This window comes from Monodelphis domestica, chromosome 3 (assembly GCF_027887165.1).
Source record: "Monodelphis domestica isolate mMonDom1 chromosome 3, mMonDom1.pri, whole genome shotgun sequence".
NCBI lineage: Eukaryota > Metazoa > Chordata > Mammalia > Didelphimorphia > Didelphidae > Monodelphis > Monodelphis domestica.
In genome coordinates, this window is record NC_077229.1 from 319,092,624 (window position 1) to 319,119,976 (window position 27,353).

A 27,353-nucleotide genomic window follows, 5' to 3' on the forward strand; every position below is an offset into this window, starting at 1 on the left:
CAGAAAAGAGTTTACAACTTTATCTTCCCCTAGGGCAGACCCAAGTAGGTAAAGTAAAATTCTCACATTCCTGCTTTAAGTAGAGTTCACTGCCCAAATGGGGAATGGTCTTAATCCAATCTTATAAAGTAGGGTCTGGGAAATTTTAAGGTTACAATAGGTACAGAATTGAAATCTCTGTGTCAGAAGGCATAGACATTTCAATCTCTTTATTTTAATGATTTGATATTGATTTCTGGAATAGGTAGTACTAATTCACAGGTCCACCAGCAATGTAGTAATGTGTCTGTTTTTCCTCACCCCTTCAAATATTTACTATTCCCATCTTTTGTCATCTTTGCCAATTTATTGGATATGTAGTAGTATATTAGGGTTGTTTTGATTTGCATTTCTCTTAATATTAATGATTTGAACCATTCTTTTATATTTTGACAATTACTTGAAATACTTTTATTTGAGAAATGTTTTTGCATATCCTTTGACCACCTTTCATTTGGGAAATTGCTTTTTGTCTTATATGTTGGTGTATTAATGAGAGGCTGGAGCCAACTTGAATAGGCTCATAAGAGCTGATTTTTACATTTTCAGTGTGAGAATTTATATCATAAATTGGCAACAAATCAGGGAAAGTTTTCTTGTTTTGTTGCTGCGTATACTTTAGAATGTGATAGAGAAACTGTTAGTAATGCAGATCAAGCTTTAAAGTGTATTTTGTGTCAAGAAACAATGGTTAAACATTTACCAACATTCCTTTGCTGCTAGTTTTTATAAATTTTGGATTCTAAACCATTTTAATAAGTACTTGATACATTTTTCCTCATTTGGTCATCTCTTTCCTTATTATAGATGCATCAAGGTTTCTGTCCAAAATATTCTCAATTTCATCTAATCAAAAATTTCTATTTTATGTTTTCTATGACCATGTGTTCTTAACAGCTATGCCCACTAAGGTCTAAATAGAAATTCATCTATGGACTACATATTTTGCATAAAGAATAATGTAGCACAATTGAAGGAGATAGTCATCACTACAAGGTTGTCCAACAAGGGATTAACTTTTACATATACAATAGCTTATGAACTTAAATGAATTTGGGTATCTTATAATTGAAAATATGTTACCCTATAAAAGAAATACATTTTCCAGGAGCCCACTGAGTTTCTTTTGTTACATTCTTCCTGAGGACAGAGGATATTAGCAAGTGGGCTGTCCTCTTGGCGTTCTTTCTTCAGCTTGAAGCCAGAATGGTGGTGGTGGTAAACTAAGCATGGGGATTTTAAATGGGCTAATCAGCCATGGGCATGTGGTCTTTTATTTTTTATCCTCTTTATTCCTTGATTTCTAATAATCATTAACAAATCTCCAAAAATATAACATTTTTATTATTGAGATTTAATTTTAATTTTTACATTGATGGCAACCACTAGTTAGAAAAGAACCTCTCAATCTTTTAAGATAGCCTGGATAAATTTTTTAAGCCATGTTTCTCCTGCCAAGGATTTTCACCCACTCCACCCACCCACCCACCTTCACAAACTCTGAGAGAACTCTGAACTCTCTTTGGAGTTGTTTCCTTTTTCTTTCCCTACTTTTTGCCCTGTTTGCTCTCCAGGTTATTTTTGGCTTAGGGACCCTGCTTGAGCCCATGTTCCTTAGTTCTTCACTGCTGCCTCTGGCAATCCTCCTCCTGATCTCTGACCCTGGTCCTACTTCTGCTCCTAAATCTGCCTCTGCTTCAACCCCAACCACAACCTTTGTTGCTGGTCCTGCTAATGCTGTTGATCCAGCCTCCTGAGTTGTCTCAGCCATTCACTCCTGATCTTCTTGATCCTGACTGCTCTTCCTCTAGCCCCAGCCACAGCCCCAGCCCCAGCCCAGTCCCAGATGGTTGGTATCTTCCCCAGTGTCTTTGGAACTCACAAACTTGGAGCCACTCTATGGGAAGCTGGTAAAAACTGGGGTGTATTTTCCTTAGGCAACAATTAGCCTCTTAACTCCCTCTCCACATGGCTGGGGAAACTAGCATTTTACTTAGAGGGGAAGGGAAGAAGGAAGTTACTCTTACAAATAGGAAGTAAATTACAAGCATGGTGTACTCTTTGAAAGAGCAGTACCTTGCCTATTTCAAACAGCATCTACCATTCATGAGAGCACTGATCTTTTCACTTATCTTGCCTGAGATTCAGGGGAGAAATTAATCTACCTACAGCCCTTCCCACTTGGGCCTGGCCAGTCTCTAAGATTCATTCAGTTTAGGATTCCTCAAAACCATATTCTCCCTCCAAGAAATGTGAAAAAAGGAGTCTGAATGGATAGAGAAAGAAACTTTAAAGAGACTGGAGATGATAATTTTAAACCTCTTCAGAATCCATTATTTTATGAAAATCTCTGTATTTTATTGTATTTTACTGATTGTCTGCTTTAAGATTTAATTTTGTGGTTTTAAGTTCATATATGAATGTATTCAATATGATTCTGTTACACTGAATCAGTTTAATCTACTGTGTTTGAACTATTAGATATATTCTGTTACCTTTCCCCTGACAATACTGAACAAAATATTGTAAAGCCCATAAATAGCTTTTTCTTCCATTTTGCATTTGTTAAGTGTCACATAGATGATGGATGAACTCAACCTGGATAACAACCTTTGGAGAATGTAATGAGCTAAGAATTTAAATGGTAGTTCAAAGGGGTCTTCAGAAATAATTTTAATTAACTAGTAGTTTCTGAATGGATGATTTTTATATATTTATATTATAAATAATGTTGTATTAAAGGTAGAGAAACTAAGAAATGTTCCTACCAAGGTGTTTCTATGAAGCAGGAAGCCAAAAAAGAACTCCTGAAAACTCTTCAGTTTAATTTACTTTTACCAGAACAATCTAGATTTCTTGGTAATGTTCTAGTCCCAAATAAATTTTACTTCATTTAAAAATATATTTGCCAAGATTGAAAGATTTGCTATATCTATAAAAGTTATGACAAATATCCCTCAGTTCATAGGGTTTTTTTTGTCATATAACAACTTATATGAAATATGATAGTGAAATTGTTTGCTATTGTAATTAACTGACTTTGGTACTTCTTTTAATGTCCATTATCTACTATATTACTGTTTTATTCTGAAAATTATTTGTAATCACACAGTGGTTAAGTTAAAAAGGAAATGGATCTCATTTTTTGGTGAGAAGCCTTTGTATTCTACCTCTCTGTGGCTGTCACAGTCACTGATTATAAGCTATATATTTTTTATTTAAAAAATATTTTTACTATTGTTTCTCCTTGCATGTACAACATAGTATGTGAGTTTTTTCATCTCCTTTTTGTATTTGAAGCACGCCAACAATATTAAGAAGATTTTTCTTTAATTTTTTGATTTTACAGTAATATAAGTTTAAAATACATTTGTTCTAATATTAATGCATACCCAAAAGGCTTTAGACTATAAAAATGATGCCACTGATTGTTTAAAAAATTTTGGGGAATTTTCTTAATGATTTTGTCTGATTCTAGGATAAGGGAGTACAAAAAGAGCCATTCATAGTGCCAAAGAAACACAAAACTAAACTGCATAGTGCCAATCTATCACAGGGTAAAAGAAACCAATCCCTATGGGACTGATGAAATTTTTAACCAAGGCAGGAGGACTTGAACTTGTTTGGGGTTCAAGGTTGTGGCTGTTTTGACATATGTCAAAGGCAGGTCTTCCTTATCCCACATTCTACCAAGTATCTTAAATTTGGCTCCTACCTAACTCCTATAATCTAGTCCCTCTTCTGTCTTTGATTTTATGACAAAGCTTTCTGTAATTCTGGCTTCTGATTGCATAATTGCTTAAATCACTTTAAATGGGCCCTGATTCAAGGACCTATTATAGGTTTATTTTCCTTAACTTAAAATTTTTACATGCAAGATTTTGATAGTCTATATTACATCCAGAAGTTATTTTTTCTTTTTTCTTTGGATATTTTAATGTTTTTTTTTCTTGTCAATTGATTCATATACTTCATAACTCAGCCATGCATCCCTAAGTGATCCCTGTGTTTTTCAACACCCTCTTCAGGGGGGAAATATGTTATTATTCTGAAATGCAAAGTTTAAATTCTTTTTGAGAGTAATTTTAAGATAAGAAACATGGTACCTCTCTGAATCCAGAAATTGAATTATTTGGAGAAGTCACCATTAAGATGCCTGCACAGACCACACAATGCATCAGAAGATCTGGAGTGAACTTTGGGATATAATGATTTGAACTGTGTGTGGTTGAATGCATTTGTCTTGAATGTATACTTTTATGCCAAAGGGGATTGCCCCTGACCTGGCTTTTTGTCAATGTGCCTAGCAATCATTGTTCTTTTTTTCTCTTTTCCTTTTATCCCTAAATTATTGTAATTTCAAAGTTGGTTGGGCTTACAAGATCCATTGAGAGACTAGTCTTCCACAGATCTCAAGGGGAATGTATAATTGAAAATCTGTTACCCTAAAAAAGAACTATATTTCCCAGGACCCACTGACTTCCTGTCATTATGTACTTCCTGTAGATAGGGGATATTAGACAGGGACACGGAGGGTCTCGCCTCTTTACTTTCTTTCCCAAGCTAGATGGTGGTAAGGCGGGCATTTGAACTGGCTGATCAGCAATGGGCACATAGTTTTTATTTTGTATCCTCTTTATTCCTTGATTTCTAATGATCATTAATAAATCCCTTAAAATGTAACATTTTAATATTTGAGATTGAATTTTAATTTTTACAGTATGCATCCATGTAAACAAAACTTTAGATTTTTCATAATAGTAAAGCATTATTGTGATTCTCTCTATTCCAATTTCACTTTCATCTTACAGATTACAGTCAGTAAATTTAGATCTTTGTGCTATGTTCTTTGCTATTATTCTTTTTATGATGTAAAAAAATATAACTCTGAATGTAACTACATCAATGTAGACCATAGGTTTTTTTTTCTTGTTTTATTTTCTAGTGGCATATTATTACCCTTCTCCTGCTTCTGCAGTGCCTTGATTTTAAGAGGAAATGGCTTGTGTTCTTAAAACAGGTTTTGATTATAAATTGGTTTTCATTTGTGCTCTTATTTGATCTTGACAATGGCCTTGTGAGGCACATAGGATAGAAATTCAGAATTACAGGTTCTCAGAATAAGAAGTAATCTTAGAGGTCATCTAGTCCAAATGACACTTGAACAATAATCTGTTTCCTCTCTAATATGCTCAGCCACTTATTGTCAAGCTTTTGCTAAAGATCTCAAATAAAAAAATTCTTTGTTCCTTAAGACAATTTGTTCCACTTTTGACTGACTTTAATTGGCAGGAAGTTTTTCCATAATCAAAACCTAAATTTTCCTTTGTAATTCCCAATGATTGCTCTTGTTTCTGATTTTGGGGGTCAAGTATATTGTTTCATTTCAGTTCATTGAATAGAAAAGTATCTTTTCAGAGGGTTGAAGACAGTTTTTATTCTCTCACCCTCCTCTTCCTTCCACCTAAATATCCCCAGATTTTTAAAACAATCCTCATATGACTCATATTTATTCAAATCTTTCCTCAGACACTATGTGACTCTGATTATTCACTTAACCCTTTTTGCCTTGGTTTCTGATTTTCAAAATGATCTGGAGAAGGAAATGGCAAAAAACTTCAGTATCTTTGCCACAAAATCTTCAAATGATCGTGCAAAGATTCTGACACTACTGAAATGGCTAAACAAAGAAAATATATGGCATGATCTTAAGAACCTTCCATATCCCAGTTGCCCTCCTCAAGGTAGTCTTCAATTCATCACAACTGTTATATTGCTTTTTTTCTACTAGATATATTTTTATATGGATGTTTCATCAGCATTTCCAACTCAATATGTTCATGAAATAAACCATCTTTCCCCAAAACCCATCCATCTTGCAAAATTCTCATTTTTGTTGGGGGTTATTACCATCTCAGCAAATCATAAAATCACTGTCTTTCTTGATTCTTAACACTCCTTTGCCCTTCCACCTCTACCCCAATAATCACTGATATATATAATTTTATTTATTTATTTATTTGTTTGTTTGTTTATTTATTTATTTATTTTGTTTACTTGTATCCCTTCTAACTATTAATGCAGCCACTACATTAAATCAGATCCTTATTACCTTCTCTCCCCAATACATCTTCTGGACAGCTGATGAAGTAATCTTTTAAGTCAAGTCTGACCATGCATCACCCCTTCTTCATTTTCCCCTTATTTTTGCTAATATAAAATACAAATTTATCATCCTGTTTTTAAGGGCTTATACAGTCTAGCTCTTACTAACATTGACAGACATTATATTTATTTACATTCATATATTTTAGATTCTTAGTAACTTGGTCTTCTAGTTATCCTCTAAACATCTTTTACCATTTGGGTTGGTAAAGGTAATACATCTCAAATCCCTCTTCATTTCTGCCTGTTAAAATCTTTACATTCCTTCATGTCTCAGCAAAAGCATTATCTCTCACATTAATCCTTTCATAATATCCTTCAGCTTATCCTAATTTTTAGTACTTTATTCCTTCTGAAATGATTTTCTATTTACTTGTCAGTACGCTATATTTTCCTAGTAGAATATAAACATATTGATGATAGGGAATATTTAGTTTTGGTTATTGTAATTTCCAGTGTAGGAAGGATATTTTGGTCCAGTGGCCATGAAGCAGTGGAAGCAGGCACTTTGAAGCACTTAGAGCTTGGCCAGACATCAAAGCCGCCAACATCATCCACCATATCTTTGGCCATCAGCAATCATCCTTACTTTTGTCTTGCCACTGAACTTCAGTGGTGCTTAAAAGAAAATGAGACTTTGTACAATTCTGCCTCTCCCTATGATGTCATTGCTGTCTTCCGAAACTGAAGGGTCAATAACAACAACAGCTTAGCATAATGCCCTGTATATTGTGGACACTTAATTTTTTTTTGGACGAATGGAATATCTTAATGTTGGCTTGAATTTAGCTTGTATTTTACTAAATAGTCCATGACTGTCCATATGAACAGTTATCTATCAATGTCTCCATAATTTCCTGCTTGAGAAGTTGATACTTTGAATATCATTATTACAGTTCATCTTGTTACTTTGGGCCCAACATTGTAACCTGTTGATATCTTTATGGATTTTAAGTTTGTTATCTAGCACATTACCTATCCGTACCCAATTTGTGTTAGTAATAAATGTAATAAACATACATAATGAGTTTTTATCTAAAACATAGATAAATGTCTTAAACATCACAGGTTCAAGTGAGGCTCTCCATTTGTGATCTTCTTTCTGGCTGACAGAACCATTAATGAAGCTTCTTTGAAGCCAATGAATCAGCTTGTTCCAAATCCACCTAAATGTACTGTTACCTAATCCCATTCCTCCATCTTGTTCATAAAAATAGAAAACTAGGGCTTGTAATATGATTAATTAAAATACAGACAAATTATATTTATGTTATTTCTCTGATTTAACAATTTGGCAACCTTAAAAAGGAAAGTAATCTTGAGGAACCTATGTTCTTGAGGAATCCATGAGATTATTATTTTCCTTATTTAATTTTCATTAACCAACTACTTAAAAATAAGTTCTAATGATGGTATACTTAGAGAATCCCAGAAAACCAACTAAAAAACCAATTGAAATAATTAATAGCTTTAGCAAAGTTGCAGGCTTACAAAAGAAACCCACACAAATCATCAGCATTTCTGTATATTTCCAACAAAGCCCAGCAGTAAGAGTTAAAAAGAGAAATTCCATTTAAAATACTCTTGACAATACAAAATATTTGGGAATAAAGTTAGATCTCAACAATTATAAAAACATTAATTTCTCATGAGTATAGGTCAAGCTAATATGATAAAAATGATGATGCTATATAAATTACTTATTCAGTGCTATACCAAAATACCCCCCCCAAATTATAAAACTAGCAAAAATGACAACAAAATTCATCTGGAAGAACAAAAGTTCAAGAATATCAAAGGAATTAATGAAAAAAGGAAGGTTCTTAGCCTAGTGGTACCAGATCTTACACTACTATAAAGCAGTAATCATCAAAACAATGTAGAACTAAGAAATAGAAGGTTGGATCAATGGAATAAATTAGAGGTAAATGACCTCAGCAACTACTGTTTGATAATCCCAAAGATCCTAGCTTTTGGGATAAGAACTCATTATTTGACAAGAACTGCTGGGGAAATTGGAAAACAGTATTGTAAAAATTAGCTTTAGCTCAATATCTCATGCTATATATCAAGATAAAGTCAAAATGTGTATATGATATAGACATATAGGGTGATATTGTAAGTGAATTAGGGGAAGATGGAATAGTTTATCTGTGAGATCTATGGAGAAGAGAACAATTTATGACAAAAGAGATAGAAAACATTAAAAGATGAAAAATGAATAATTTGATTATATTAAATTAAAAAGGGTTTGTATAAATAAAGCAAATGAAACCAAGTTTAGAAGAGAAACAACAAACTGGGAAAATGTTTTTAAACAGATTTCTCTGATAAAGGTCTCATATACAAATATACAAGGAACTAAAGCAAATTTTTAAGAAAACAAGTTATTCCCTAATTGACAAATGGAAGTCAAAGCTACCAAGAATGTATGAAAAATGTTCTAAAGCCCTCTTAATTAAAGAAAAGCAAATTAAATAAACTGAGATACTACATCACACCCATTGGATTGGACAATATGACAGGAAAGGAAAAGAAAAATGTTGGAAGGAATGTGGCAAAATTGGGACCTAATACATTGCTGGTGGAGCTGTTAATTTATCCAGCCATTCTGGAGGGCACTTTGGAATTATGCCCAAAGAACTATAAAATAATGCAGACCATTTGATCCAGTAATACCACTACCAGGTCTATATCCTAGAGAGATTTTTTTAAAAAGTGGGAAATAACTCATTTTTAAAAAAAAATATTTATAGTTGCTCTTCTTGCAGTGGTAAATAATTGGAAATTAAAGGGGATTGGAAATGATTTTGAGAATAGCTGAATAAAATGTTATGTAATGATGATAGAATATTATTGTTCTGTAAGGAATGATGAACAGAATGATTTCAGAAGGAGCTGGAGAGACCTTCATGGACTGATACAGAATGAAATAAGCAGAACAAGGAAAACATTGTGTACAGTAACAGCAATATTGTGGGAAGATCAACTGTGATTGACTTAGCTATTATCAACAATACAATAATAAAGACAATTTTAAGCAACTTATGACAAAGAATGTTATCCACCTCCAGAGAAAGGATTGTTGGAGTCAGAATGCAAAAGAAAGCATATCATTTTTCAATTGTTTATTTGGGCTCATGTTTTGTGGTTTGGGTTTTATAAGGCTACTCATGGAAATAAGTTTTGTATGTTAATACATGTATAAATTATATCAAATTACCTGCCAGTAACTGAAGGGCTAAGTGAAGGGAGGGAAATAAATAAGTTTGAACATATAATTTAGGAAAACTTGTGTTGAAATTTGTTACATGTAATTTGCAAAAATATAAAGTAAATATAAATGTGTTCTAAAATTTTGCCAGAAATTAAATCATGGAATGTTGACCATATCACTTTTCATAAAATATTGTGTCTTTCCATTGGCTATAAGATAAAACGTAAAGTCTTTAGTCAGATAGTTAAGGCTTTTTTAGTCTGGCTTCCACCTTACTTCTCAAGACTTGCTTTATACTATTCTTCACAAATGTTACAATGAAATTGAACTACTAATCATTCTCCAAAATTGATTATCCATTTCCCACCTCTGTCCATTTACAGAAAGTGTCCTAATAGTTAGCCAGCCAATAAATATTTATTAAGCACCTACTATGTATCAGACACTGTGTAAATACTGGGGATACAAAGAAAAACAAAGGCGGTCCTGCTTTTAAGGAGTTCTATCAGACTAATATGGGAGATATTATGCAAAGAACAATGTGCAAACAAACTATAATAGGATAAGTAGAAAATAATTAACAAAGGGAAGAAAAATACTTGGTCTTTATCTTCACTTTTATGGAAATTTGTCTTCCTTGAATTGGACTGAGATAAGAGGCCACTTCTGTGAAATCTTTCCTTATCTCTGTTATTAATACTCTTCTCAATTTATTTTGTATTTTATTCATAATTTTGTGTGTTTTATTCCTTCATCAAAATGTAAACTCCTGGATTAAGTGGATGAAAATTCTAAAAAATATTCCCAGAACATAGAAGTACCTTACACATAATAAGCATTAAATAATATTTCTTGAATCATTTGGAATTAATTTTCACCAGCTTGGTATCTGTCTTTAGACAAGACACTTTTCTGAATCTTGACTTCTCTAATTTTAAAATGGGAATTGTGTTGTTAATTTTCTTTCATTTTGTCAATACAATTTACCTTACTTATTCATAGTACTGAACAAAAGTCAGACATCCTTAAGATTTTATTAAAAAGACATTTTTAATTCCAATCTACCAACATGAATATTGATATTGTTCATCTCTTCATTTCCCTTTTTCCTGTGTAATACAAATTTTTGCCTACTATTAATTTTTCTTTTCATAAAAATTATGAATTTATTTTGACATGAATTTTTTAAAATTTAATTCCAAGTTCTCAATCTAATTTCAATTCCTAGCCCACTAATTAAAAAGTCAAGCAATATAGTATCAATTATACATGTGAAGTTATGTAAAAATAATTTTGTATTAGCCTTTTGGAAAAAAAAAACAGAAAAAAAGACAATGGAAAAAATATGGTTCAGTCTTCACTGAGTTCATTGTTTTCTCCAGATAATATAGCATTTTCAGCATGAGTAATTTTTAAATGCTGTATTATATTTTAATTTACTTTGTTAAAACATTTAACAATGACAGTTTTTAATATTTTATTATTTTTCATTACATGAAAAAACAATTTTAACTTTCATTTTTTGATGTTTGACCCATATTTTTATCCTTCCTTCTTCTCATAAATGCCTCCTTGCCTCCTTGACATAGCAAGTAATATGATATAGATTTTATGGGTATAAAACTTTCCTTATTAATTTTTCTGTGAAAGAGAACTTGAACAAACAAAAGAAGAATAAAGAAAGTAATTGAAATATAATATGTCTGTATGCATTCAGACTCCATCAGTTCTTTCTCTGGAGGTATATGGCATTTTTTAAAAATCAGGAATCATAGAAGATTTTCTTGTTTCACTGTATTTCTAGAAACATATAAGTCTTTTGTAAACGTTCATCATATAATATTGCTGTTATTGCAATGTTTTCCTGATTTTGCTCATTTCACTTTGCATCAGTCGTTTCAAGGCTTCCTAAACTTTTCATAAATTCTTGTTCTCATGATTTTTTATACCACATTAGTATTCCATTATAATCCAATACCACAAATTATTTATCCATTCCCCCACTGATGGAAATCCCTTCATTTTCCAACTCTTTGCCACCACAAAAAGAGTTCCTATAAATATTTTTGTACAAATAGGTCATTTTCCCTTTTGATAAATCTCTTTGAGATATAGATTTAATAGTGGTATTGCTGCTTCAAAGGGTATGCACAGTTTTAAAGTCCTTTAGCATAGTTTCAAATTACTCTTCAGAATGATTGGATCAGTTCACAACTTCAGCAGTCAATTAGTGTCCCAGTTTTGCCACATCCCCTCCAGCATTTATTATTTTCCTTTTATGTTATATTAATCAATCTGATTTATGTGATATGGTTCTTCAAATTTGTTTTAATTTACATTTCTCTAATCAAGAGTGATTTAGAATATTTTTTTCATGTGATTATATGTAGCCTTGGTTTCTCCATCTGAAAACAGCCTATTCATATCTTTTATCCATTTATCAGTTGGGGAATGATTTGTATTCTTATAAATGTGACTTCTATATGTTTGAGAAATAAGGTTTTTTTATCTGAGATACTTGCTGTATAATATTTTCCCCAGTTTTCTCCTTTTCTTCTACTCTTAGTTGCATTGGTTTTATTTGTGCAAAACCTTTTATTCCATTATGCTTTCTATCTCTTGATTACTTATAAATTCTTCCCTCATTTATAGGCTTGATGGGTAAATTATTCTTTGCTCCTCTAATTCATTAATGTTTGTAACATTTATGATTGAATCATGTGTCCATTTTGACCTTATCTTTGTAGAGGGTGTGAGATACTGATACCTACCTAGTCTTTGTCATCCTTTTTCCAGTACATGTTTTGTATTTGCATTCATTTCCCAGGAGTGTTTTGTAATAGTGTACATATAATTCCTGGGTTTTTCTTGGCAGGTAGATTCCCAATTATTTTGCATAATCTACCGTTATTTTAAATGGAATTTCTTTTTCTATCTCCCATTACTGGACTTTTTTTAGTAATATAAACAAATGTTGGTTGTTTACATAGATTTCTTTTCTATCCTGAAACTTTTTAAAAGTTGTTATTTCAACTAGTTTAAAATATTTAACACTTTCTAAGAATGTCAGCATATGTTCTGCAAAGAGTGATAGTCCTGTTTCTTCATTGCCTATTCTAATTCTTCTTTTATAGCTCTAGATAGGATTTCTAGAAAAATATTTAATAGTAGTGGTAATGAGTATTCTTGCTTTACCCCTGATCTTATTGGGAAAGCATCTAATTGCCTGCCACCCCACCACAATTTTTCCTCCTATGATAGTTTTTTCAAACCTCTTTTATATGAGATAATTAATCTCATTTTAAATTTCACCCTTTCCATTTTTCCCAGTACAGTTTTGATTCTCCCCCTTTAATTTTTTCTATCTTCCTCTTAATACAATTCATACCCACATCCCCTGTCTATGTTTATTCCTCCTAATTGTCCTAATATTGGTAAAATTTAAAGGAATTATAAGTATGATCTTCTCATATAAGAATATACAGCTTAACAATTTGACCTTATTGAATGCACCATTTTCTTTTCTGTTTAGTTTTTTATCCTTCTCTTTTGTGTTCTGTTTCAATGTCATTTTTAAAATGAAGATCTGGTCTTTTCATTAGGAAATCTTGAAAGTGTTCAATTTCATTAAATATCCATTCTTTCCATTGAATTATTATACTGAGGGTTTTGCTGGGAATAGGATTCTAATTCCTTAATTCCTTAGCTTTCTATCATATTCCAAGTCCTGAAATATTCCAAAGAGGAAGCTTCCAAATCTTGTATAATCTTGACTGGATTCCACATAACTGGAATTTTTTCTTTCTAGTTTCTTGAAGTATTTTTTTCTTTGGCATAGGAGTTCTAGAATTTGGTTGTAATAAATCTGTGATTTCTCCTTTTTAGACCTCTTTCAGGAGATGATTGGAAGATTCTTCCAATTTCTATTACCCCCAGATTCTAGGAGAGGATGGCTGTTTTCCCTGATAATATCTGGGTTCTTTTATTAATTTTTTTTACTCTTTGTTTTCAGGCAGTTTAATAATTTTAAAGTATTTCTCCACAATCCATTTTTTTCAGGTCAGTTGTTTTCCAAAAAGAATTTTTTGTATTTTTTTAAAAATTATTTTCCTCTTGTTTGAATGTTTCTTAAAGCTTCATGGAGTCTTTATTTTGCACTTATCCAATTCTAATTTTAGGGAATTGTTTTCTTCAGTGAGCTTGTGTATCCCTCTCCTTTTCCCTTTGTCTAGTTCTACTTTTTAAAGTCGTTTCCTTTAGTGCACTCGTTTTTAAGACTTGTTTTAAAGCCTTGTTTTTCTTGCATTTCCTTTTCCATTTGGCCAATTCTACTTTTTTAAGAAGTCGTTTTTCTTGGCAAAATTTTGGATCTTTTCCCTTTTTTGTGTTTCCTTTACCAAGCCTTTTATTTTTCTCATCTTTTTCCTAAATTACTCTCATTTTTTCTGCCAATTTTCTTCTAACTCTCTTATTTAATTTTTAAATCATTTTTGAGCTCTTCAATTAGAACTTATTGGGCCTAAGACAAAATTTTCTTTTTCTTTGATGCTTTCCATGTAGCTATTTTGTCAATGTTGTTTCTTGAACCTCCTTGTTACCATAGTAACTATCTAATTACTATGTTAGAGTTAGAGTCATTTGTGTTTGTATCTTGCTTATTTTTAGCAGTTTATTTTGTGGTTTTTTTTTACTCTATAGGAAATTTAGCACTATTGTGAATTAGAGAGAGTGCTGTTTCAAGTTTCTTGGTGTTAAGACTTAGGACTTTGCTTTTTGTTTACACTAGGTTCTGGGATCTAGCTGCTACCTTACACTATTCAGGGTTATTCCTGCTGTCTTGCATTGGTGGGAGACCTCACTGAAGGCTTGAATTGAGGCAGAGATACACTGCTGGGCAGTTCTAGGAGAAGATATTGCTGGATAGCTCTGGGGATGGATCCTCAGTGCTGGACAGTTCCTAAAGTTGAAACTGCTACTGGTCAGACTCAAGGGGTGAAACCCCATTGCTGGCCACACCAGGGATAAAACTGTGCAGGTGTTTGGGACCTCACTTCTGAAGGGGTAGAGCTTCATGCAGCTTGCTGAAGTACAATTATAACCTTGCAGCTGCTTGCTCAGACTTTGTTTCCCTGGCACGACCAGTCCACATCTTCACCAACAGTGCATTACTGTCTTTATTTTTCCCACATCCTCTCCAGCATCTGCTGGTGTCATGGAAGGCATAAGTTTTGGATCAAGGTTGCTTTCTTCCGTTTTTCTGGATGAGGAGCTGCAGCAGTGAGTGGAAATTCAAATTCAGCTCTGGGAAGTGATGACTTGGTGAGGACGCTTGTGGGGAAACAGCCATCCTATGTGACTTGTGCCTTTTTTTTTTCTCTGACATACTCTTTTAATTTATCTAATAAATATTTATGAAATTAATATATATTTTCCAGAGAATGTAACATTTGCTTCACCCCTGATCTTACTGAGAAAAACATCTAGTTTATCTCAATTACAGATAATGCTTTCTTTTGGTTTCATAGCTAGTCCTTATCATTATAAGAAATGATCCAGTGATTCTTCTTTTTCTTAGACTTTTTAGACTTCTTAGGACTAGGTGTTGTATTTTAGCAAAAGCTTTTTCTGCAATTATTGAGATAATCATGATTTTAGTTGGTTTTTTAAAAATTGATTCAGTCAGTTCTGCTGCTGATTTTTCTAATATTGTATCAGTCCTACATTCCTGGCATAAATCTTCCCTGGTCCTAGTTTATGATCTTGGTGATAAATTGTTGTAATCTCTTATTGATATTTTGATTAAATTTTTTGACTAAATGTTCATTAAGGAAATTGATATATAATTTTCTTACTCTGTTTTTGCTTTCTCTGGTTTATATAGCAAAAGCATATTTCTGTCATAAAAATGGATTTGGTTGGACTCCTTTCTCTATTTTTTGAATTGTTTATGTAGTATTTGGATTAACTGGTCCTTAAATGATTGGTAGAATTCACTTGCAAGTCTATCTGGACCTGGGGACTTTTTCTCAGGTAGATCATTTATGACTTGTTCACTCCTCTCACCCACACCCCACAAAATAAGGTTATGTAAGTATTCAGTTTCCTGGTTTTGTCTTGGCAGGTAGACTCTCAGATATTTTATATCATCTACAATTATTTTAAAAGGAATTTATCTTTCCCTTTCTGGTTGGCTTTATTGGTTGTATATAGAAATACTGGTGAGTTATTTTATTTCTTTATATCCTACAACTCTGCTGTAGTTGTTTATTATTTTGATTAGGTTTTTTTGTTGCTTCCCTACTTTTCTCTAAGTATACCTTCATATCATCTATAAAGAATGATAGCTTTATTTCCTCATTGCTTTTCTAATTCTTTTAATTTCTCTTGCTCTTGTTGCTATAGCTTACATTTCTAGAACAATATTAATACTAATAAAAATGGCCATCCTTCTTTTACTTCTTATTTTATTGGGATGATATCTTGCTTAATCTCATTACAGATAATTCTTCTGGATGGTTTTAGACAGATACATGCTATTAATGTGCTATTTATTCTGTTTTCTAATATTTTTAATAAGAAGGGGGTTTGTGGCTATGCCTATTTAAATAATGATATCATTTCTGTTGGGTTTGTTATTGATGTGATCAGTTGTGCTGATGGTTTTCCTAACATTGAACTATCCCTACAGTCTTGGTATAAAATCATCTGGTCATAGTATATGATTGATACTTGTGATGTATTCTTGTAATCTCCTTGCTAGTATTTTGTTTAAAAATTTTGCATAGAATTCATTTAATTCATTTGGGATATTGGTCTGCAGTTTTCTTTTCTTTGTCTTTCTTTTTTTTGGATTTTCTCTTCCTAGATTAGGTTTTGAGACCATTTTTGTGTCATAAAAGTAATTTAATGAAGTACATTTCTCAACTATTTCTTCAATAGTTTATATATTATTGAGATTATTTGTTCTTTAAATGTTTGGTAGAATTGACTTGTGAATGCATCTGCCCCTGAGACATTTTTCTTATGGTAATTCATTGATAGCTTATTCAATTTCTTTTTTCTGAGATGGGATTAAGTATTATATTTCCTCTTCTGTTAATTTGGGATATTTTTATTTCTTTAAATACTCATCAATTTCACTTAGATTATCATGTTTATTGTCATATAAGTCAGCAAAATAACTCATAATAATAGCTTTAGTTTCTTCTTCATTTGTAATAATTTCCTCTTTCATTTTTGATGCTGGTATTTGGGGTTTCTTCTTTCTTTTTAAGCAAATTAATCAATGGTTTCCTTTTATTTTTTATTCTCCATAAAGCCAACTGGGTCTTATTTATTAGTTCAATGATTTTCTTTCATTTTTATTAATCTCTCCTTTGGTTTTCAGGATTTCTAATTTGGTTTTTAATTTTTCTTTTTCTAGTTACATATTTAATTCATTGATCTACTCTTCCTCTATTTTATCAATTTAAGTATTTAAAGATCTAAATTTTATCCTAAGTACTGCTTTGACCATATCCCAAAATTTTTGTTATGCTTTCTTGTCATTCTCTTTAATGATATTGTTGATTGTTTCTATGATTTGTTCTTTGATCCACTCATTCTTTAAGATAAGGTTATTTAGTTACCAATGAATTTTAGTCTTTTTTAATCCAGCTCTTTGCTGTAATTTCATATTATTATGTTCTGAAAAGGATGCATTTGATATTTCTACATTTGGTTGTGAGTCTTAAGTTTTGTTATATGATTGAATTTTGTGAAGATACTATATACTGCTTAAAAAAAAGTTATATTTCTTTCTATATCCATTCAATTTTCTCCTGAAAACTATCAAGTCTAACTTTATTAAAATTGAATATATCTCCTTGATTTGTTAATGGATTTTTTGTTTGAATTATCTGATTCTGAGAGGAAAAATGGTTGATGTCCTCTACTAATATAGTTTTATTGTCTATTTCTTTTTATTAATAATGTAATTTTTCCTTTAGGAATTTGGATGTTATGCCATTTGGGGCATATATATTTAATATTGATATTATTTGATTGTTTATGATTCTTTTATCAAAAGACAATTTCCTTCATTCCTTATCTCTTTTAATTAGGTGAATTTTCACTTTTTCTTTTTTCTAACATACTTGATACCCCTGCTTTTTTAACTTTAGCTGAAGTGTAATAGATTCTGCTCCAGCCATTTACCTTTATTCTCTGTGTGTCTCCCTGATTTAAACATGTTTCCTTTAGACAGCATGCTGTGGAATTCTGGTTTTTTAATCCACTATGTGATGCTCTTCCATTCTCTGAGCAAATTAATCTCATTCCCATTCACAGTTATGATTATTAACTTTGTGTTTCCATTCATCTTATTTTTCTCCTGCTTCTTTTTCTCTTAACCTTTCCCTTTTCACAAATGTTTTTGCTTCTGTTTTCCCATCTCCCCAATTTCCACCAGCTTTTTATGTGTTCTCCCTTTCCATGTTCTTCTTCTCCTTCTTACTTCCCTATAGGGTAAGATAGGTTTATTTAACTGATTGTGGATGTTATTTGGGCTTTTTGCTAAATCTAATGAGTAAATTTCATATATTGCCAGTTACTCCTTATATTGATTTTACATGCCTTCTCATGTGAGATATTTATCCCCAAATTTCTCTCCTTTCCTTTTTTCCAGTGTATTCCTTTTTTTATCCCTTGATTTTGAGGTGACAGGGAGCACATCATATTCAACTTATGATTCAACTCCTTGCACTCTCTCTCTCTCTCTCTCTCTCTCTCTGTATATATATATATATATATATATATATATATATATATATACATATATATATTTTTTTCTTTTCATTTCTCAAATAGTGATCAAGTTCTTAAGTATTTTCAGAACTGTAAGTATCCTAAGTACTTTAGGTACTTCAAGTATAAAAGATATCTTAATCAACTTAGTTACCACCTTATTACTAGTAATATGGCCAGTTGTATCCTATTTTTTCTACAGATCTTAAAGTATCTTAAGTACTTTAAATATCTCTTATTCTAAAAATATCTTAAGTATCATAGTCATCACTTTCCCATGCAAGGAATAAATTTAACTTCATTGTTTCTCATGATTGTCTTAAGTATCTTCAGTACCTTAGATATCTCTCATACCAGTCATCTTAAGTATCCTAGTTATCACTTTTACAGGCAGGTATATGATTAGTTTAACCCCACTGATTCCTTTGACTTTTTTCTGTTTACCTTTTTGTGTGCTTCTCTTGAATATTGAATTTGCTTATCAGATTTTCCTTTTAACATTGGTCATTTCATCAGAAATGCCTTTAATTTCATTCTTTAATTAAATGTATTATTTAATTAAATTTCTTCCCCTGAAGTGTTATGCTCACTTTCTCTAGGTAGGCATTTTTGGGTTGTAGGCCTACTTTTGCCTTACAGATTATCATATTCCATGCTTTCTTATCCTTTTTATTTATAAGTTGCATGGTCCTGTGTAATCCTGACTGTGGTTCTACAATATTTGATTTTTTTTCTGGCTACTTGTATTACTATCTCTTTGTCTTGGGAGTTCTGGGGTTTGGTTGTAATCCTAGGATTTTTAAATTTGGGTTTTCTTTCATGGTGAATTTTTTTCAATTTCCATTTTCCCGTCCTTTTGAAGAACAGAATGACATGTTTCCCTGACAATTTCTTTCAATGTGATTTCCAGGTTATTTTTTAAATCATGGCTTTCAGGCAATCAAATGATTCTTAGATTATTTCTTTGGCATCTATTTTCTATTACAGTTCTTTTTCCAATATTATATTTCAGATTTTCTTTTTAAAAATTTTACTCTTTGGAATTTGTTGGATTGAAATTGTTTAATTGTTGCATTTGAAATTATTGAATTAGTCTTCTATAGCTTTTAACTTCCATTTGTCCAATTCTAGTTCTTGTGGAGTTATTTTCTTCTTGAGCCTATGAAGTTATTTTCTTAGGGAGTTATTTTCTTATTTGAGGTATTGTATTTTCTTTTTTGGGAGCTTTTTTTCTTTTTTTCAATGTATGTTCACATTTATTTAAAAGATATTTTCCATGTTTACATGATTTATATTCTCTCCCTTCCTTGTACCCTCACCCCTCCCATGCCACTGGGTTATACATTTATTATCAGTGGAAGCTTTTTTCTTCAGTAAGTTTTTTTGTTTTTTAGCTATTGCTTTTTTCTATCATGTTATTTTCTAATTTTTCTCTTATGTCTCTTATTATTTTTATCCACTTTTGGAGTTGTTCCAAGACTTCATTTTGGACTTGACATCTTCTCACATTTTTCTTCAAGGCTTCACACATTTCCATTTTTGTATTGCTGTCCTCCTGTAAATTTGCATTTTGTTCATGTCTGTTGCTAAAATGTTTTTTTCAGTATCAGTATTTTTTACTGCCTTTTGCTTATTTTTAGGTTATTTTTTTTTCACTGACTTCACCTGTATTCTAAATCTTACCTCCTATAATGGAGATAGCACTGTCGTTGCTTGTACTGTGGTCTACCAGTTCCTGGGATCAATTTAGCTGTCTTGGTCTCAAACTGAACATTCTTCAGAGATTACCTGGTTGATCTATTTTGGGGAGGTTTATAGCTATTCAATTCAGATGCTGTTCATACTGGACCATGTTGGATTTTACCCCCTCTGTAATATCTCCATGTTTCATATTGTTAAAGAAGAGACATATTGCTTGTATACAAGGGGGGAAAACTCATGTAGAAGATAAAGTGAAAAAATTGCTTACTTCAATTTGCATTTTGACTCCTTAAGTTCCTTCTTTGGTAGTGGATAAAATTTTAGGTGATGAATCTCTTGGAGCTGTCTTGAATCCCTTCACTGTTGATAAATTAAATCATTTATAGTTGGTCATTATACATTACTCTGTTTTTGTGTATGTTTTTCTGGTTCTCCTCACTTAACTTTGTATCACTTTTTATAAGTCTTTCCAGGATTTGTTTTTATGATTATCCTTTTTATAATTTATTATGGCATAGTCATACCATTGTGGACTATAATAGTATTCCTTTAAACTTATCCTAGGATATTTATTGACTGAAACTTAACATTAATATTGAGCTCCTTTCCCAAGTGAGTGGACACTGCCCCCAGCTTCTGAATTTTTTCACACTGCTATTTTCCAAGCTAGTTCTGGAAGTCTGGAAGTTTTTGAAGCTCCTAAGGTGGGGTGATTAGGAGAAAGGTGTAGTCATTGATCTGATTTGCACCTTAGTCCTTACCCAGGAAGGACCCTGAATCATCTAAGAACGTAAGTGCTACTGCTCCTCAGGGCTCCAGCTTCCTTGTGTTCCTCTCCACTCTGGTCTACAAACTGGAAGTGAGTATAGATAATGGAGTTGCCAAACTTTGCACATTTTTTTACCAGTACTAGCATTGGGGTCCCCTATTACCTCTTCAAACTAGGTGCTGTAACTTTTCTAAAGACTAATCTCTAGTTAAAAATCTATAATTTTCCCCTTTCAAAAATAATCTAGAAATTATTTGCTTGATTGAATTTTTCAGGTACCATTTCCATTCCTTATTTTTCCTATTAGTGATAACAATTAATATTTTCAGTATCCTTGAATGTCATTTGTCTCAATCAGTACTTTGAAATTTACTTAGAGCTCCACTAATCCTGGGCTCCAATTTCCTCCTAACTGTATATTTTCTAGACTTTATTTTCTGAAATAATGTTCTTTTTTCCCCTGTGAACATATCTTTAAAAGTATTTTTGTTGTCTTTAGCATTTTATGAACTTTAATTTATTTGACTGAATTTGCATTCCAGAAATTAGAAATATCACCATGCAGGATTTCAAAATATGTTTGACTACATGAATTTTACAATGAAATACTATATTTTTGCATTAATTTTTGCTGTTCATTTGGGAATGTAACTGAAAAAAAGTTTAGTCAGATTGTTTCTGAATTCATAGTTATATTCTATGACGGAAATTTTGTTTCTAGAATTTGTCCACCTGAAAAATGTCATTTAAAATTTAAAATACTCAGCCTGTTTTATTACATTGCTGTTCAATAATTTTTCCATTGAATCCAACTCTTCATGAACCCTTTTCTTGGCAAGGATACTGGAGTGGTTTTCTATTTACTTTTTTGATTCTTTTTACATATGAACAAGTGAGGCAAACAAGGTTAAAGAAATTGTCCAGGGTTACATTGCTCATAAATGCCTGTGGCTGGTTTTGAATTAATGTCCTACTGATTCCAGGACTGGATTATCTATTCACTGTGTCACCTGCCTGGCCCCACCTCTTTTATATCTCCCCAATAATTCTCAAATAACGAAATGAATGCCTGAAAACATCAAGATGAATGGTCCCTCTAAAGATCCCAAACACTGACCAATCAGTGTGATTCTTCTCAATGTCCCCATGACCTCCAGGAAATTTGCCAGAGTCTATACACATTATTTAGAAGGACTAATTAGTTTTCTTTGACATAATGGAGATATCGATGTAGTACATGAGTTTTCTATTTATGTCTAATTCTCATTGAAGGATCAACTGAGCTTCATTTTTTTTCAATATTTTATTTTGGGCAATTATACATAAAAACATTTTAACATTCTTTTTTAAATTGGATTCTAAATTCTCTCTTTTTCTCCTTACCCCCTCATTGAAAATGCAAGCAACTTAATATATGTTATACATGTGCAAACATTTTAAACATTTCCACATTAGTCATGTTTTGAAATAAAACTAGAACAAAAAATCCCATAAGAAAAATAAAGAATATTTTTTTAAAAAAGTATACTCCTATCTGCATTCAGGCTCCATCAGTTCTTTCTCAGGGAGTGGATTAGCATTTTTCATTATAAGGATTTCAAAATTATCTTTGTACATTGCATTTTTACGAATACAGAAAGTCATCCAGAGCTGATCATAATATAATATTGCTGTATTGGTGTTCACTCTTCTACCTCTGCTCACTTCATTTAGCATGAGTTTGTGTATTGCCAAGTTTTTTATTTTTTCTGAAAAAATCATGCTCCTCATTTTTTATACCTTAACACTGTTCCATCACAATCATAAAACACAACTTTTTCAGGTATTCCCCAATTGATAGACCTCCCCTCAGCTTCCAAATCTTTGACACACAGAAATTGCTAGCAATGTTTTTGTATACTTACTTTTCCTTTCTTAAAAAAAAATCTCTATGGGATACAGAGCTAGTAATAGTATTTCTGGACCAAACAGTATGCATTTTTTATAGCTATTGTTGCACATTTTTATCCAGAATTGTCATATCAGTTCACAGCTCTAGTGCTCTCTCTCTCTCTCTCTCTCTCTCTCTCTCTCTCTCTCTCTCTCTCTCTCTCTCTCTCTCTCTCTGTCTGCCTCTCTGTCTCTGTCTCTCTCTCAACTCCTTTCATCTTGTCCCTCCCCTAAAGTGTTTTGCTTCTGACCACATTTCCCAATCCACACTCCTCTCAGTTCCCAGACTCTTCTCTATTTCCTTTTCCTTCCTACTTCCATATAAGGTAAGAGAGATTTCTATATCCAACTAAATTTATGCTATTCCCTCTTTTAGTTGATTCTGATGAGAGTAAAGTTCAAGCATCATCTACTTCTCTCATCTTCCCCTCCATTATAAGTTTTCTTTTGGCTCATTTATGCAAGAGGGTTTCCTCTATTTTACCAATCCTTGCCCTCTTCTCCCAGTGCATCCTTCTTTCCCCTCTTCTCCCATTACATCCCTCTTTCACACCACTTAATTATTTAGATATCATACCATTCTAGTCTTCCCTTTCTTTCACCCATTAATTTAATTTTTAGATATTTTTCCATTATAGTCAACACATACCCCAACTTCTGTCTATGTATATTCCTTTTAATTGCCCTGATAATGATAAAGTTCTTTGGAGTTATAAGTATCAGCTTCCTATAAAGGAATATAACTAGTATAACCTTATAAGTCTCTTATGATTGCTCTTCCATATTCACCTTTTTATCCTTCTCTTGAATCTTGATTGAAAGTCAAATTTTCTATTCAGCTCTGGTCTTTTAATCAAGAATCCTTGAGTGTCATCTATTTCATTATCCTTCAGTAATACTTGAAAGAATATATATTCCCTTCTAGGATTCTACTCACTTTTTCTGAGTAAGTGATTTTTGTTTATAATCCTAGCTTCTTTGCCTTATAGAATATGATATTCCAAGTATTCCAATCCTTTAATATAGAAGTTATTAAATTATATGCTATCTTCACTGTGACTCCATGATATCTGAACTGTTTCTTTATGGTTGTTTACGTATTTTCTTCTTAAGCTTGGAGATCTGGAAATTTACTATAATATTTTTAGAATCTCTTTTAGGAGGTGATAAGGTAATTCTTTCAATTTCTCTTAATCTTCTGGTTCAAGGATATCAGAGAAGTTGTCCTTTCTGATTTCTTGATATTTTAAAACTTTTAAGTTTTTTTCTTTTTTTCATCATTTTCAGGTAGTACAATGATTTTTTAAAATTATCTCTCCTTGATATATTTTTCAAATCAGCCGTTTCCCCAATAAGATATTCCACATTTTCTTCTTTTTTTGTTGTTGTTCTTTTGATATTGTTTTATTTTTTCTTTATGTCTCATGGAGTCCTTAGCTTTCCTATGCCCCGTTTTAAAATATAAGGAATGGTTTTCTTTAGGGATTTCTTCAGATTTCCTTTTCAATTTGGCCAAATCTGTTTTTTAAGGAGCTATTTTCTTCACAGAACTTTTGTATATCCTTTTTCATATAGACAATTCTATTTTTTAAGAAGTTCTTCTCGTTTGTGGATTTTATACCACTTTTACCATTTGCCCTATCCTGTTTATGAAGTGTTATTTTATTGAGTATTTCTTTGTGCTTCCCTTACCAAGTTCTAGACTCTTTTTAAAACAATTATCTTACATCATTCTCATTCTTTTCCCCAATTTTTCTCCTATATCTCTTACTTGAATAAAAAGATTCTTCCTTTTTTAACTCTCCTAAGAATTCTTTTTTACTTGAGACCAATCAACATCTTCTTAGAGGCTTTGGAAATAAACTGTTTTAACTTTATTGTCTTTTAAGTTTGTGTTTTGATATTCTCTGCTGCCATAGTAACTTTCTGTGGCCAGTTTTTTTCTTTTCTTTTTTAGTTGTTTTCGCACATTTCCAGGCTATTTCTTGACCTTTAACTTCATGTTAAAGTTATATTTTGCTCCTGAAGGGGAAGGGGCACTGATCCAAACTTTAGGATTTGTGTGTTGCTCTTTTCCAAGCTACTTCTGAGAGTCTGTACATTTTCAGTTCTTCTAAGGTGTTATTATCTAAAGAGAGGTATTTTCATTACTTTCCTGGCCTGTTTGCTTGTCTGTGAGTGACCACAAGCACTCTTCTCTGCCCTGGGACTGTGACCAGTTTCCCCACTATCCTATAATTATGTCTTTAGTAAGGTAGTGCTCCTCCTTACTCTTGTACTGTGACAAAGAATCATATATAGGCAATGCATCAAATTCCTGTACCCAGTGTCAGCAAAATATCCTTTGTAATCTCCTTCTGTCAATATTTTGTATGGACTAAGTTCTCCATAAACTGCCACTGTTTCTTCAGTTGCCCCAAAGGCTTACTGCTGGCTTACCTGGACATGGTCTGTCTCTTACCTCTATGAGATAGCCCTTTCCTGAATATCTTCTAATTATCATGTGCTGAGAAATTGTTTCGTCCCATTTTTTTTGTTGGTTCTCCCACTCCAGAATTCATTTTGAGATGTTATTTTAAAGTTACTTGGAAGAGAATTTGAGAAAGCTCAGGTAAGTCCCTGAGGTGTTATTTCCCCCAGTATTTCTTTGTGCTTCCTTTATCAAGGTGTAGACTCTTTTTTCATGATTATTTATATCAGTCTCATCATGCCATTATCTGGCTATCTGAGCTCCACTCCTGCTTCTTTTATTTCCTATTTTCATTTTGATGATATATTTTTGATGTCATCCTTTCTTTATACTATTTCTTCATAATTTCTTGTTTATGGGCTACAGCTTGCTCTAATACTCTCTCCTGCTCTCTGAATGATATTGAGTTATAATTCTTCAGAGACCATAGTGTTTCCTGGCTGTAAGTTATACAGTTGCATTGTCAGAATATTACTATTGAATAAGTGGCTTTTGTTTTGACAAGAAGTTGGGTTTGATGCATGGAGCTTTTCAGTTCCCCAAAAGAAATCTATCTAGGGCTTACTCTCCTTTTGTTGTTTAATTCTGGATGCAGATCCTTGTATATTTTGTAATGTCTACCTAAATTTATGCTGATATTATATGTGAACTCTGTTTTATAAAGTAGCATTTCAATGTCATAAATAAATTTCATATAATATTTCCATATTGTTATAGTATGTTATTTCAGTATTAAATGGTAAAAAAGTTATTATTTCAGTGTATGTTGTTAACATTACAGTGATTTTCAGTATTTATTATAAAGGAATAAAGGGACAATATTTCATATGAGTAAATTTGGGGTGGAGAGAAAAGGAGAAGATAACATTGATAGCCCCAGAAATAGAGCAATATCTTTCATGTACATGGGTTAGAAATTTGGAATTACTCATTTTTTCTTATTCAGGATACAATGGCTTTTAACTCAACTCTTCTGAGACCTCGAGTGATTGGAGAATGGGTTGGTCGAGAAGAAAATGATGCTGATCCACTTGCTGCTGAAATGTTGCAGCCTCCAATTCCCAGAAGCAAAAATGAGCAGTGGGGAAGTGAAGACAGCACCACTAGCCCTGCAGGAAGGTAAAATATAGCTTATTCATTGTAATAACCACCATCTTCATTACATAAGAAACTGATTTATGTATATCTGGTGTCCTAACTTATTGCTAGATTCAAAGCTGGTTTATATTATCCTCAGTGTATTTCAATTATTACTCCATCTTAGACAATGTTGTTGATAAATTTGACTTCCTATTAGGATATCAAAAAAGAACTCAGCATTTTAAGAGGAATGAATAAAATGTAGAAAACTACTTTAAATGGATATTTAGGCTTTCTACCAGAATTGAACTATTAAAGCTCCTCTTAATATAATTCATTAGAGGAGATTTGTAATTTTATAGACAAAAAGAAGGAAAGCTCCCATTACTATAAGGGATGAAACAGATGAGGAGGAAATTATCTTATCAGTCAAATTAATTGGTGCTCTGGCTTCAAACCTCAATGGCATCTTCAGACATTGGTACATATATGCTTTGTAGACATTGAAATACTATGTAAATGTGAGTTATTGCACTGCCTAGCATGGAGCAGATGTTTGGTAAATGCTTTTTAAATGAATGAAACCATTTATGAAACATTTATTGTTCTAAGCACTGTGTAGTAATTTCTGGGGATACAAATATAAAAGCAAGATAGTTTCTGCCCTCAAGAAATCAGTTCTCACAAGGAGAAGTAATAAATAAAAATTAGTGCTGATTAGGTAATCTTGGTTTGGCAAAGAGAAATAGTAGAGTGCAGACCTAGGGAAGTTAAGTTTTACTCTTTCTCCAGAAACAACAGTCATATGGATTGGAATAGTCTTACAAAACAGAAAAAGGAGTATGTGTAGTTGGGTGGGATATAATGGTAGATAGAGTAAGTGCCTACCTACAGAGTAGATGGTAAAGAGATGGCTAAGTTAGAGGTTGGAATAGAATGTTATTTTAGTAGAAGTATATTATTTATATGTATGGGTTTTATATATTATATATATGCATATATAACATTATATATCATTAGAAATTTTCTTTACCTACTTTGAATTTTTTTTGTAACTATTACAGATTTGAAAAATTAAAAAATGTTTACTCCTCCCATTTAATTTAGATAGCTAAAACAAGAAATGGACTAAGCAAATTTACCACTAGAAAATTGCTCTACTAGACACATGAGACAGTTCCTTTTCAAGCATATTTCTG

The 27,353-nt window shown here is 32.1% G+C and overlaps 1 protein-coding gene across 3 annotated transcripts in view; it reads left to right on the top strand.

The window, feature by feature from the left end:
* The window catches only part of C3H8orf34 (chromosome 3 C8orf34 homolog), a 463,675-nt gene that overhangs the window by 139,577 nt on the left and 296,745 nt on the right, over positions 1 to 27,353 (top strand). For all 3 annotated transcript variants that reach the window (XM_007487223.3, XM_056824041.1, XM_056824042.1), the window contains one exon: positions 26,021 to 26,193. In XM_007487223.3, coding sequence (XP_007487285.2) covers positions 26,021 to 26,193 — 173 coding nt within the window. The remainder of the gene's footprint in view (positions 1 to 26,020; positions 26,194 to 27,353) is intronic.